The sequence below is a fragment of the Chelmon rostratus genome, chromosome 10, assembly GCF_017976325.1.
Source record: "Chelmon rostratus isolate fCheRos1 chromosome 10, fCheRos1.pri, whole genome shotgun sequence".
NCBI lineage: Eukaryota > Metazoa > Chordata > Actinopteri > Chaetodontiformes > Chaetodontidae > Chelmon > Chelmon rostratus.
Genome location: NC_055667.1, coordinates 3,200,151 through 3,213,119, shown reverse-complemented (window position 1 = coordinate 3,213,119; position 12,969 = coordinate 3,200,151). Strand labels below are relative to the sequence as shown.

The window sequence follows — 12,969 nt, the reverse complement described above, 5'->3', positions numbered from 1 at the left end:
TTCTTCATTTTCAACCAAACTTGCAGTAAAGTAAAATTGAGCATGTTAATTCAAAAAAAATAAAAGGTAAAAAAAAAATCAAAACATAATAATTTAATTATCTTAGAAACTCATTTTGCGGTCTGAGAGGGTTTTGAGGGGGCTTTGACTCATGACCTCAGTATTTCAGAGCTTCTGGTTCTGGCCCTGACAGTGACATCATGCATTGTACCTGCACCTCACATCACAAAACACATCAGAAAGCACTTGGTGATTTTATCCCTCACTCAGTGTTTTTCCTTAGCTCAGCTCCGTAGCCCCTCTCCTCTGTTTAATCACTGTTTTCCTTGTATTGCATCTTCTTTCACACGTTTTTCCTCCCGTTACGGCCGCTATTTCCACGCCGACCTCTACCTTTGCATCTGCTCTCTCCTCCTGACTCTAACACTCTCCTCTCATCTCTCCATCGCTGCTCGTCTGTCCTCTCCAGAGCTCTGGGCAGCAGATTCCTGTGGTGGTTGAGAGCTGCATCCGTTTCATAAACCTTCACGGTGAGTCAGTTTTATGATAAAGCAATGAGCCGTGCTGAGAGAGCGCTGGCCAGTGAGAATGAGTAGGTGGAAGTACTTGTTTGTGGATGTGCGTGCTCTCCTGTTAATGGAATATCAGAGATCAATCAACATGCAATATAATGTCATTGTGTGTGTGTGTGTGTGTGTCTGTCAGGCCTCCACCATGAAGGGATATTCAGAGTTCCTGGATCACAAAGGGAGGTTAATCTCATCAGAGATGCATTTGAGAGAGGTAAATGAGCTTCTGATATTGCAGGACATTTTCCTGTGGAGAAAAGCACATTATTCTAATAGCTGTTTCACACCTCACATTTTCCAGCCTCTCTAAACTCTTCACTGAATTGATGTCTATCGAGTGATTAACTTCCAAATTTCAGAAATGTAAGAGAAATCTCAGCTGAACACTCCTAATTCTATTGTTCAGGCTCTATAAGTCTCAATCCTGAAAGCATTGTTGAAGAAATTCTTGTTGTAGATTTAAGAGAGTGCTAATTCTCTGAAGAATTACAGACACGGTGTGATGAATCAGATCTCTTTACTTCACATGCAGCATGGAGAGAAGACTAGTCCACAGCGTTCTCTGCCAGACTTTCAGATCATTCACCTTATATAGTGATAGATCAAAGGAAGGCAAGTTGCTAGACTCATAGAATGCAAAAGACAAGATTGACCAGTTCCTGGAAGGCTTCCTCAGTCAACCATGGCCCGAGTGTTGGTATAGATGTTATCTGTTAGTTGGCGTTTAGTGACCTTCACCTCACAAAGAGTCATAAAAAGAGTCTTACAAAGGGTAACCTTATCAACTATTGTAAAAAGATCATCAAAGAGTCTGCAAAGAATTAATCCCTCACAGCATATTGAGCACACAGGTGGTGGATGTGCCATGCTCTGGCCCGCTCTTGCAGCAGTAGCACCTTTAGCTTGGTCATAGGTGGCAGTGAACATTAGTAGGGCTGAGAGGCCAGTGAAGGCTCAAATGCTAATCACAATGATCTAATTCCTGACTAATACATCACTTACAATAATTAGACATTCTGAGGAACACAGCTTTACCTCTAACTGCAATGTCTTGCCCTTTTTCCTGGAGCCCCGCTGTGTATAACTACATGTTTTGTTTCTGCATGGAAAAGTGCACATCGGCCCTTGTTGCCACATTCATCTCACGTCTGTTTTCCTCCCTGAAGGAGACGATCCTCTGTCAGACAGTGAGTGTGACCTGGATTCTGTGGCTGGTGTGTTGAAGCTGTACTTCAGGGGCCTTGAGCCTCCTCTCTTCCCTTATGACAGCTACTCTCAGCTCCTGGACTGTGTCCGTAAGACGCCTTTATATTACTTTATATACCTCTGTGCCTGTGCGTTTCTGTTTTCAGAGCACTCACATCCTCTTTCACTTACTTAGTTGTTGATTGTATCACATGGTTTATTCTACCTCAGTTCAGCGGCCTCACACAGTATGGGTAAACATTTTTGCATATGAGTAAACCTGCTAGTTTTGATTGATCTTTTTGCAGCTTTAGTAGCAACCTTACACAGCAGCTACCACTTTACTGATGCTCCACACATAAAGTAAGTTGTAACAAATATGCATAGTGTTGATGCAAGGTGGTGCAACTTCTCCTCTCTCTACTGGTGCGTCTCACTGTCTTGTTTGCTCTCTGTTGTTATCTCTCTCACTGTCTCCCTGTTATTTCTCTAGGCGTATTCTGTTTTCCACAGTTTCTGAGTCACAATTTGCACAGCTAATCCAGGTTGTGAACCTGCCTTCAGGTTGTTTACACACCATAAATACTTGGATTTCCCGTCAGTGGCCCGATAAATCCACCCAGCCACCTCACCTCAGTAGTTTAAGTACTTCGTCACAACATTTCTCTAAGTCAGAATAGAAGGTGATCTGTGCATCTGACCCCGTTTCTGCTGGCAGCATGGAGAAACTGTAGCTGCATCAAATCAAACTTCTCATCATCTTTGCTTTCGCTCAACTTCTCCTTGTCTTTGTCATGATCAGAGATCGAGGGGGTGACGGAGAAAGCTGCCCAGATTAAAGCGATTGTCTCCACCTTCCCACGGCCGCTCCTCATCGTGCTGCGTTACCTTTTCGCTTTCCTCAATCAGTAAGCTACAGCTTAACACAGTGTGACTTATGAAATATTATTATTATAAATATTTACTATGGTATATAACTCAACGCCGGAGTCCAAAATAACAATTCATTGTGTGTGTGTGTGTGTGTGTGTGTGTGTGTGTGTGTGTGTGTGTGTGTGTTCTCAGTGTGTCCCAGTACAGTGACGAGAACATGATGCAGCCCTACAACTTGGCCGTTTGCTTCGGTCCGAGCCTGCTTAGGGGAATGGATTCTGATGACGCTGTTGCTAGGCAGCCGCAGGTCAATGACCTTGTCAAAACCATGATCCTCCAACATGACATCATCTTCCCCAGCCAATCAGAACTGCCGGGCCCAGTTTATGAGAAGCACATGACTCTGGAGCAGGAGTACTGGTGAGGGAGGGGTGTCATTGATATAAACCAGTTGTGATGAAATGCTGTTAGCATCGACATGTGATTGTTGAAAATATAAGGTTGAATATATGGGCCTCCGGAACACTTTAATTTAAATAAATAAATGGAGATGAAAAAACTTTATTTTTCCTTATTACTAATCAATTACATAAAATTAATTACACTATTAGCTATTAAGCATTTTAGCTCACAAGCTACAGCTAACAATGTTAGCCAGCAAATGCTGTTTTTTTTGCTTGCATTTATTTTTATGAACTAATACTCAAGGAAAAGCATAACGCTTTTTGTTTCTGTATACACTCTGTAATGCACACTGTGATTATTTAGCTATATATGATGTATTTAGTTGTATGTCTGACTCGCCTGGTAAGCTCTAACATTTATATTTTGTCAGTTTCAGGGCTCGTGTGTACATGATCTCAGTGCATTTGTTCAAATCTGGTTCAATGGTTGAATTAATCTGCTGTGAATATGTGATCCATCCGGCTTCCATTATCTGTGTTTGAGCATGATGTCATCTTTGCTTTGAAAATCTCCCCTTATTGCTGTCCTTGGATGACTTGTAGTAAATGAATGACTGGGCAACAGCCTCACATTGCCCCAGAGATGTGTTGGTCATGTTAGAGTTTAGGACTCTGATGGTTCCAAGTATGTAGAGCAGCTTCCCCCTTTGCTCCTTTTTCATGGCTCATCCTCTTGAAACAGATTTTCATGCCATGCCAAAGGCATTTCTGTGCAGCTTGCAATGCTTTGTGTAAAAACTGTTTAATACTATTAAGCTGATTGCTCACTAAAGTTGAACACAAGCCTCCAGCCTATCGACAGTGTCCATGGAGACCTCTAATACCCGCTCAAGGGGAATTCAATAAAACGTCCTCAACATTTATATAACATAATTTTTGACATTTGAAAGAGCATTATCAGTGATTTTGTCCCTTGTTTTCTGTAGAACAGTGAGGTTTTAGGGTCATTTGAGAAATCTGGCAGCTGTATGAAGCCTTATGTGAAACCACAAAAGCGAAGTGAGGAATTGCACAAAGAAAGCCGGTGGTGTCACAGCTGGGCTGAGTGTCAGACAGAAGTGAAACTGAGAATGACCACTGACTTTTCCTTTTCTGCTTGTCCGCAGTGAACCAATCACAGAGGAGGGAGATGGAGAGACTGAGCATCTGCCCAGTGAGGATGGTGAGGCCGTACATGCACACACACACACACACACACACGTGCGCGCCAGAGTTTCCATTAGACATAAGCTCTGCATCACTTGCTATTCTTCCCATGAATGTACCACAAACCAAGTCACATTTGCATTTTGAATAAGCGTTTTAAATTAGGATTCATCGGCATGCCTGAGTTGATTGTGAGCGTGCTGTGTGTTTGCATTGGTGTACAGAGTGGGAGGCGGTGGCTATGTTCGACTACGTGGCGCGATCTCCAGCAGAGCTGTCCTTCAAGCTCGGAGAGCTTCTCATCCTTCACAGCAAGGCCTCCTCTGATTGGTGGAGAGGTGAAGTGGGAGGCGTTAAGGGTCTCATCCCACACAAGTACATCAGCGTGCTGGACGGGTGAGTGACATATCTACTCCCGAACCATTCAGGCAACCGTTGCCAGCGTATTCAGAACCAGTGCCAAGATGATTTCCTTGATGACACAAGTGGGTCTTAAAATGGATGCTGGAGGCCTCTTTCCCAGTTTGAGACAGAAAATTTCATTCCAGTTTTGCCTCCTATAATTTGCTGAATTTGCCTTCCAGCTGAGTCAAATACTGTTTCTGGAGTGCTGCAAGGACTGGCGTGATTCGTTTGCAAGAACCAAGAACTGCAAAACTTATTAATTTAGAATTTTGATATGTCTATTCAATTACATGCTACTTATTGTCTTACTTGCATCAAGTGAGATGAGGAGATCATTCTCACATCTACTGGCTGAATATGAAGCGAGAGCCGGGAGATGATTAGGTTATCTCTGCTTAGAATAACAACAGGAGAAGAGCTAGCCTGGCTCCGCCGAAAGGTAAAACTGAAGTGTAAGCGTCGTTTTATATACGGGACCATTTCTTGACTGGGAGCGGCGACGTCCTCACGGTCACGACAAGACTCCCAACGAGCTGCTGCATCCCAGCCCTCAGCACACACAGACCCAGAGCCAGCCCACCAAAAAAACAGTGCATGTGGTGGTCGTGTGCCATGAAAAAGAAAAATGACATTAAACAGGCACCACAGTTTGAAAAGGCTTTGGAAGCACTGGTTTAGACACTCTCAGAAAAGTATTTGAACATCAGTTTAATATTCCGTACTTGTGCGTGGGGGTGTTTAGACTGCATATCAAATTCATATTGCCTTATACCATTCCACAGTTATTTCTGTGCATAGTGATTACAGTAGCTGTACAGAGAAAGTACAGGTTGTATAAACGGCAAGTGTTAACAGAAATATCTGACACCACTACAAGCCATGCATTTAAATGAACACAGACTCAAACAAAACTTTACATCACAAAGGCAGTGTTTCTGGAGCTGATGCATTGTGTTGTATTTTAAGGAGTTTGCATTATTTTGTCCACCCACCATATATTTCTGTCTCTTCTTTTTCACAAAAGATTTCATGTAAAAAGATCTGGTCACACTTAATTTTACTCCAGCTCCTGCCGCCTCCTGCGGTTATTTTGCCGCTCAAACTTTAGTTCATATTTAAACTTGTACTGGTTGTACTTTCTGAAGTGAAAGATAAGCTTTATATATATCTCTCTCTTCTTCTCCTCCCTCAGGTCAGAGCGAGGGAAAAGAGAGGAAGGAGGAGGAGGCAGCATTGGAAACCTGACAGCAGAAGATCCACAGACGGAGAACACAACCCGGTACACACACACACACACGCACACACACACACACGCAAACACACGCACGCACACACGCACGCACACACACACATGCAAGCACACACACACACGCACATGTACTTGAATGCACGCTGCAGTATATGAATGCATTTGTGCCAACAAACACACGTAGCAATAGATGTAGACAGCAAAATCAACACAGACACACACACACACACACACACACACACACACACACTCACAAACAGAAATACTCATTTCCACATTATTGCACATGAATGCACACAAAGCAGAGTTATAAAGTTTCTGTGCTCGTCTTGACAGGATGCGGGTGAACAGTGACAGCGCTTCGTTGCCTGGGAGACAGAGAGGAAGTGAGGGGAGCCCCAGTCGAAAGCCGCCAACCTCCCCCGCCACACGACACCTGCCAGTGTAAGACTGATATACTCCTCAGACACCGGTGCATACTGTATACCTGTGCCGTATAACATATGAAAACACTGCGCTTGACTCATCAGTCAAACACAGGGTTGCAGCATGATAAATCTTATTCATGTAGAAACACTCAGCATGAAGGGAAATAACAAAGAAACAACACACATTACCATCAACTTCCTTTAAAAAACATGTTTTTATATTAACAATGGATTGTATGACTATGTGCATGTGAAAGGAGTCACATGACGAGCCCACAGACAGTTATCGGTTCACTCTCACCGCTCTCATCTGTGGCAGTTGTGTGTGAGGCTTGTGTCTGCTGCATGTGTACAAAGGCACGGTTTACCATCACGTTCACCATATCAACTGAATCAAATGTAAGTTGTTAATATGTCAGTGTTGTGTTAACTTTTGTCTGTTAGGTCTCAGGAGCGAAGACACACTTTGGACACTGTGAGACAGGGCGGCTTCAGGCCCACAGACAGACCTCCGTTTGGTCAGGCAGAGAGAACAACAGTGGACAAGGTCAGTGGTTCATCCTCAGGACAGAGGACTGACACATCACACCTGTGAGGCAGTCAGACTGTTCATTCCGGAGGCCTGCTAGAAATTCAGTTGACTCAATCATATTCTGTCATGTTTTGGATGCCAGATGATGCTACTAACACTTTCAGGCACAATTCCAAACAGCAGATTGGATCCATTTTCTACATAACGCTGCTGAATACAACCCAGGACTTATGCAAAAACTACTACCTGCTTCTTGGAATGGGCTTCAGATTTGGTGTTTATATAAAGAGCTTGTAAACTAACAGCCGTATCTGATAAGCTAACACTGAAGTCCTGTTGTAGCATGCCTCATTTGCACACAACCAGCAGCTCATGTTAACCTGCTTTGCATTTATCCTGCTTGTTAAATAGCTAGTTACAGGTTTGCTCTGGTTGAATGTGCTGATGCTGCTGATGTGTTTTGGTGTCAACGGCTAAAGATAAGACACGTATGATGCAATCACCTCAGTTTCAAAGGAAATCGATCTAATCAGACTTCTTCTAGTGAACTGCTCATTTTCCTCTAACAGCGATTTGTGCATTCTGTCACTTTTTCCACTGACGGCAGCTTAGCTAACTTTGCAACTGAAAAATAGGCCTTGCCTCTGCAGAAATCTCCCTTCTGTCCCATTTGGATTTGGGTTGCTGAATAAACAGACAAATGCAAAAGAAATTCATTTGCATTTGAGTACTTATACAAGATTGGGTTTAAATGTGATCTAACAGACTTTTGGTAAAGGCATGGTGCTGCCAGGAGGGTGCGTTTGAGCGTTGCCAAGACTATAGAATTGCTGGGCTGCAGAAATTTTTGAGACGTTCTCTTAGTGGGACGCAGTGACAGAGCACACTACGCTTCACACTCGGTGTAACAGCAGGTCACCTCTCCTGTTCATGACAAACCCCTGAGGGCCTTTGGGCTTGGCTCGGACAAAACTGCTGCCACCTTTTAAAGTACAATGAACAGTATTAAATGAAGCTGTCAAACAGTTCACTAGTTCTCATCAGAATAGTGTGCAGTGGCCTCCAGGCCTCATCTCCTCAAGATTCAAAAACAGTCATAAACAAAAAATGTGCCACTTAAGTAGAAATCATTATTTGAAATGATAAAGAGTGAGAATGGCTCTTCAAAACTTTCATTTTATTTACTGCTTCTGCTGTTTTACTGTAAATAAGGATGAGGAAGTCTTTACACTCCAAAATGGCAAAATGATGGTCATCATACCTCAGATATTTTTTTAGTTTGATCATTTAAAACGGAGTAAGCTACAGTAATGCTGTATTGTGATGCTGGAATGCATATAACCACATACCTTTTTTAGTTATAGAGCTAGAGCTTTGTTCTTAACCCCCGTCTGACAGTTCATGCAGTGCTCTGCCTTACCCGCGTCCCCCCTTTCGTCAGTATGTACCTCCAACATTCACACCTAGCCGCCTCAATAAAGCAAATTCCTCAGCACGGGAGGATGTGTTAAACCTTGTGAAAAACTCTGAGAAAAACACAGAGCTTGGTGTTGTTCTTCATTCAACTTTCGCCGTTAGCAAGTTGGCAACTGGACTTGACGGGCTCATTTGTTTGCAGGAGCTTGTACCACATTTGTGTGTTCTCTTCTCTTTTCATTTTTCCAAATAATGGATGACTAAAATTCTTTGAGCCTGTCTAAAAGAAGCATGTTTTGTCTGATAGATGTGGATGTGCCCGACTCGCTCGCTTACTTGATAGCTTTAAGCTCCGGAAAATCTTGGAGCCACTTTTCAGAGGAAAGTCTTTTGTTCTGGGCTTGGTTTGATGTGTCTTTGTTGGTAACAGGAAGTAGCTGCTTAATGTCTGTCGTTTCTGGACATCTCTAACAGCAGGTTACTTCTGTCACTGGGTCAAAAGTATTGGCATAAGATGTGTGGACTACAAATGTTTTATTGATGACCATCGACAGCGATGATGACTGCTGTCTCCCTCTTCTGCTGTTTTATGGTGGTTGGCATCAATAAGTGTTGCATCATCGCCATCTGCTGGATCGTAACATCTTCACAGTGCAAAGTTTTTACAGTGTCCACACAACAGGATCCCATTGTCTGCTCTATAACCCAGAACTCAGTCTCTGCCTGCATGCAAAGGCACATTAAGAAACAGCTTGACAGTCTGCGTTTCTGATTTTTGTTGCACATGTTTAGCTGCATAGCTCTTAAATGCACCCTGCAGATAACATTAAACCTCTATTTGATAGTAACAGTAGTAATAATGTGGCCACAGTCACCTCATATCAGTCTTAACAATCATCTTGTGGGTGAACCTGAGTGCAGCATCATTGCAGCATCTTGTGCAGCGGAGAGGTGGGAGGTGGTGCTTTGTTCGGTGGTGTCGTGAGGGTCAGACTCTACTGAACGAGGCTCACTGAGGTCACATTCTCACGAGCTTCCACGTCTCTTCCTCTCTCCCCTGCTCTCCTCTCCTCTCTCTCTCAGGAGATGATCAGCCGTCAGATGAACTCTGTGTTCAAGGAGCTCCTGTCTCGCCAGCCTCCTGTGCAGCAGTCCACCCTCTCCACCCCTGCTGCTCCTGCTCCCTCTTCCTCCTCCTCCTCCTCTTCCTCTCTTCCTCAAGCTGCCCCCGCTGCCAAAAAAGTAGGATTCGGCCTCAGAGGACGGGCCCTTTTCAGACCGGTGGACTAAGAGGATGAGGAGAGGATGACTGGAATTTCCGATTTATTATTTGAGAACGATGGTTATGCTGATGCCGATGATGCATTTGGTGAAGATCTTGATTTATTTTTTTGACACATGTATAATATTTGCATCTCTGCCATCTCATAGTGCCACTAGTCTCGGTGCCGTGTTACTGTACGTCCAGTGTGTCTGTTTTCCAGCTGTTTTTGGTCTCTTTATGTTTTGTACTGTTTTTGTTCTCCAGGCATTTGCAGTTTTTGGAGAATCAGGGATGTGACATCGCCAGTGATATCACCAGACTGACTTTTTAAAGTGGTTGCCATGATAGAACAACAAAAGACTTAAGCTGCCCCCTAGTGGCTCGCCCTTCTAATGTTTGCTTTATTTTAAAAACAGAAAACTGATCCTGGGCCTGAGTGCCTTCACATCCTTTACTATTCACATTTATTTCACTTGAAAACGACCTGATAGGTTTGAACTCTGCATATAATGTTCAAAAAGATAATGCGATCTGGGAAGGTTTTATGAAACAATTGAAGAAATTGTTAAAACTCAGATCATTATTATTATTTCATGAGAACATATTTTGTGCCCTTTTTTCACACACTTTATTTGATAAAGACATTTTTCACTTTTATTTCATGTCAAGTTTTATTTCATGATGTCACTTTTCATGACAGCGACGAAGTCACCGCCCCTCACATTTCAGCATGACATCTTAACATAGCAAACTCATCAACTGCTACTAGATTAGCCAGTTAGCTCCTGTTAGCTAGAGCAACAACAATGTCAAAGTTGTGTTACAAATGGCAATTAACACAGTACACTGACACAGTAACTAAACCTCTGGAGCTAAAGCCTTAGCTTCACCATGCTGTTCATGCTGCCTACATAAATGATCAAATACAACCCTTATCTGAAAAAGTTGGGAAACTGCATAAAATGTAAAAAACAAGAAACAGAATGTACTAATTTGCAAATCCTTTTCAACCTATATTCAATCAAACACAGTACAAAGACAAGCTATTTAATGTTCAAACTGATAAATTTGATTGTTTTTTGAAAATATATTCTCTATATTTGATGTCCGCAACACATTCCACGACGCTATACGATCACAGATGCCGGCCTTTGAACTTTGCACTGGTGACAGTCTGGATGGTTCTTTTTCTCTTTAGACCTAACGTCCATGATTTCCAAAAACAATTTGAGATGTGGACGTTTCTACTTTGTGTCACCTCAGATAAGCATAATGTTCCTGAGCCCAGGTAGTGATATCTTTTATGCAGTCATGTTGGTTTTAATGCAATGCAGGCTGAGGGGTCAAAGGTCACAGGCAGTCAGTGTTGGTTTTCAGCCTTGCCCCTTATGTACAGAGGTTTCTCCAGACTCTCTGAATCCTTTAAGGATTGTTGTTTATGTTTTACGCAGCATCTCGACTTTTTTAGAATCAGAGTTGTAATTACATTGGTGAGCTTTACTTATTATTCACCCGCAAAGTGAAGAGCCTGTGTTAGCTGTGTTAGCTCGCTCAGCAGAGAACGTCTGTCTGTCTTTTTGTTCCCCACAGAGTTGTGTGTCTTTCTCCTAAAAACCTCTTTAGAATCAAAATGAGGCAGAACTGAATTAACCAGTTTACATTAGCCAAAGCTAGCCTAGCTTCTGCCGTTAACATCTGTCTCTTCACTTTGACGCTGAGTAATTAGCCAAGCTCAAGTAAATAATGTGACGTTAGCGTCCCTGTCTGTTCATTTACAGTAGCCGCTAGACAGTAGATTCAGAATTACTTTGACATTGTGGTTGCTCTAGCTAACAGGAGCTACAGGCTACATGTGGTAGCAGTTATTGACTGTGCTAGCTTGAGTAGCAGGGAGTTATGGATGTATGAAAAGAGCTGCATACGGTGCCACCACTCAGCCTTCCCTCCAGTTTTTCCCTGTGGCCACTCTTGGTATTGCAATGAAAAATCCCCTGCAGCCTAGCCTTCGTGTCATGTCTCGGGATTGTCACAGACGCTACAAACTTTTTTCAAATATGCACCAGGGAAGCCATTCTTATTGCATTGAATAGGCACCATCTTTGGTTCAGTATCCAACTCTATCAATGCAGAGTGTATGTGAAAGGTGAGAGGGCTGCGACTACACCACTGTCATGAAAGATTGAATTAGAAAATGAAAGTCATTCTGTTACACTGTTATTTCATCACCTATTATGAAAATAAGTGATGGAAACATTTTGTAACACACTTTTAATAATTTTTTAAATTAATTTCACAAATGATTGTTTCATTTACAAAATGATTCATGTGAATATTTATTTTTATTTATTTAATGTTGAACATTTTGGGGGTCCGCAGATGTTAGCTGAGAAAACTGTAAACAGTAGTACTTTTTATCAGCATGCAGCGTTAGCATACACACACACACACACACACACGCACGCACGCACACACACACACACACAGAGATGGAAAACACATTCCCCTTCATATGTGATACATGGCCTAATACACAGGCCAAAACTCAGGGCTTTTGCAGAGTTAGAGACAGGCTAACTCAGGTTTGGCTTCGAAGGAATAAGTAAAAGTTTCTCACTCAGGGCTTTGGTTGACTTACTCTTCAACTGGAAACTGTGCCCTAGCCTCAAGAGCCAAAACGGCCCCCCAGAGAGGATTCAGTGACTTCCTCTGGCTTAAACTGTGAATGCAACGGCGACGTTTTGGAGCCACAATTGATTTTCTTGTCTCATTTATCGACACATTTTGGCCCCCCTGACTATATCTAGCACCATCCACAGGTCCCACTCAAAGGTGTGTTTCAGGATTTTTGCAGTGCGGTGTACAATTACTTTGACTCCAAAAGCATTTGAAATGTTTTTACATATGGCATCTGTTGTGTTTCAGTACTGGAAACATAGAAGTAGATTCCCTTTTTTCATTGACTCTGCTTCTATGATTAAAACACCCTGTTGTTCTGGATCACTGTTTGATGATGTCACTAAATTTACTGTGTCCAACTGTATATGTGATTAAAAAAATATGAATACAATAAAGATGATCAAGTGGTGAATGATTGAGGGGTTGTTGTTGTATTAAACTGCATCTGCTATCTGTCCCTAAGCTGTCCACAGCAGTGAAATACTGTACGTAATAGATAGTTACACAGCGCTGTGCCTAACTTACACAGTCAAAGTCACTCAGCAAGTCCGCCTGAAGCGCTGCTGCATCTGAGGTCGAGTTGGAGCTTCAAAGTTAAACTAAAACCACATAAGTAATGAATCTAATATGCAACTGGATTCAATAATCAGAGCATGCTCATTATTATAATCAGTTCCAAGTTCAGTTGCCTGCTACGATACAGCTGGTGGACTTGTTTCTTTGACTTTATGTTGCATTCCCTTGTTTACTGTGTCCTGTTTA

General features: G+C 42.5%; 1 protein-coding gene across 1 annotated transcript in view; it reads left to right on the top strand.

Moving 5' to 3' along the window:
• The window catches only part of arhgap4b (Rho GTPase activating protein 4b), a 31,368-nt gene extending 18,749 nt beyond the window's left edge, over positions 1-12,619 (top strand). Inside the window, exons 14-24 of the mRNA XM_041946166.1 lie at positions 470-530; positions 706-783; positions 1,736-1,864; positions 2,557-2,662; positions 2,820-3,047; positions 4,198-4,253; positions 4,462-4,633; positions 5,835-5,921; positions 6,228-6,335; positions 6,764-6,866; positions 9,351-12,619. Of these exons, the coding sequence (XP_041802100.1) occupies positions 470-530; positions 706-783; positions 1,736-1,864; positions 2,557-2,662; positions 2,820-3,047; positions 4,198-4,253; positions 4,462-4,633; positions 5,835-5,921; positions 6,228-6,335; positions 6,764-6,866; positions 9,351-9,557 (1,335 nt within the window). The 3' untranslated portion in view covers positions 9,558-12,619. The remainder of the gene's footprint in view (positions 1-469; positions 531-705; positions 784-1,735; positions 1,865-2,556; positions 2,663-2,819; positions 3,048-4,197; positions 4,254-4,461; positions 4,634-5,834; positions 5,922-6,227; positions 6,336-6,763; positions 6,867-9,350) is intronic.
• Positions 12,620-12,969: the final 350 nt, after the last annotated feature.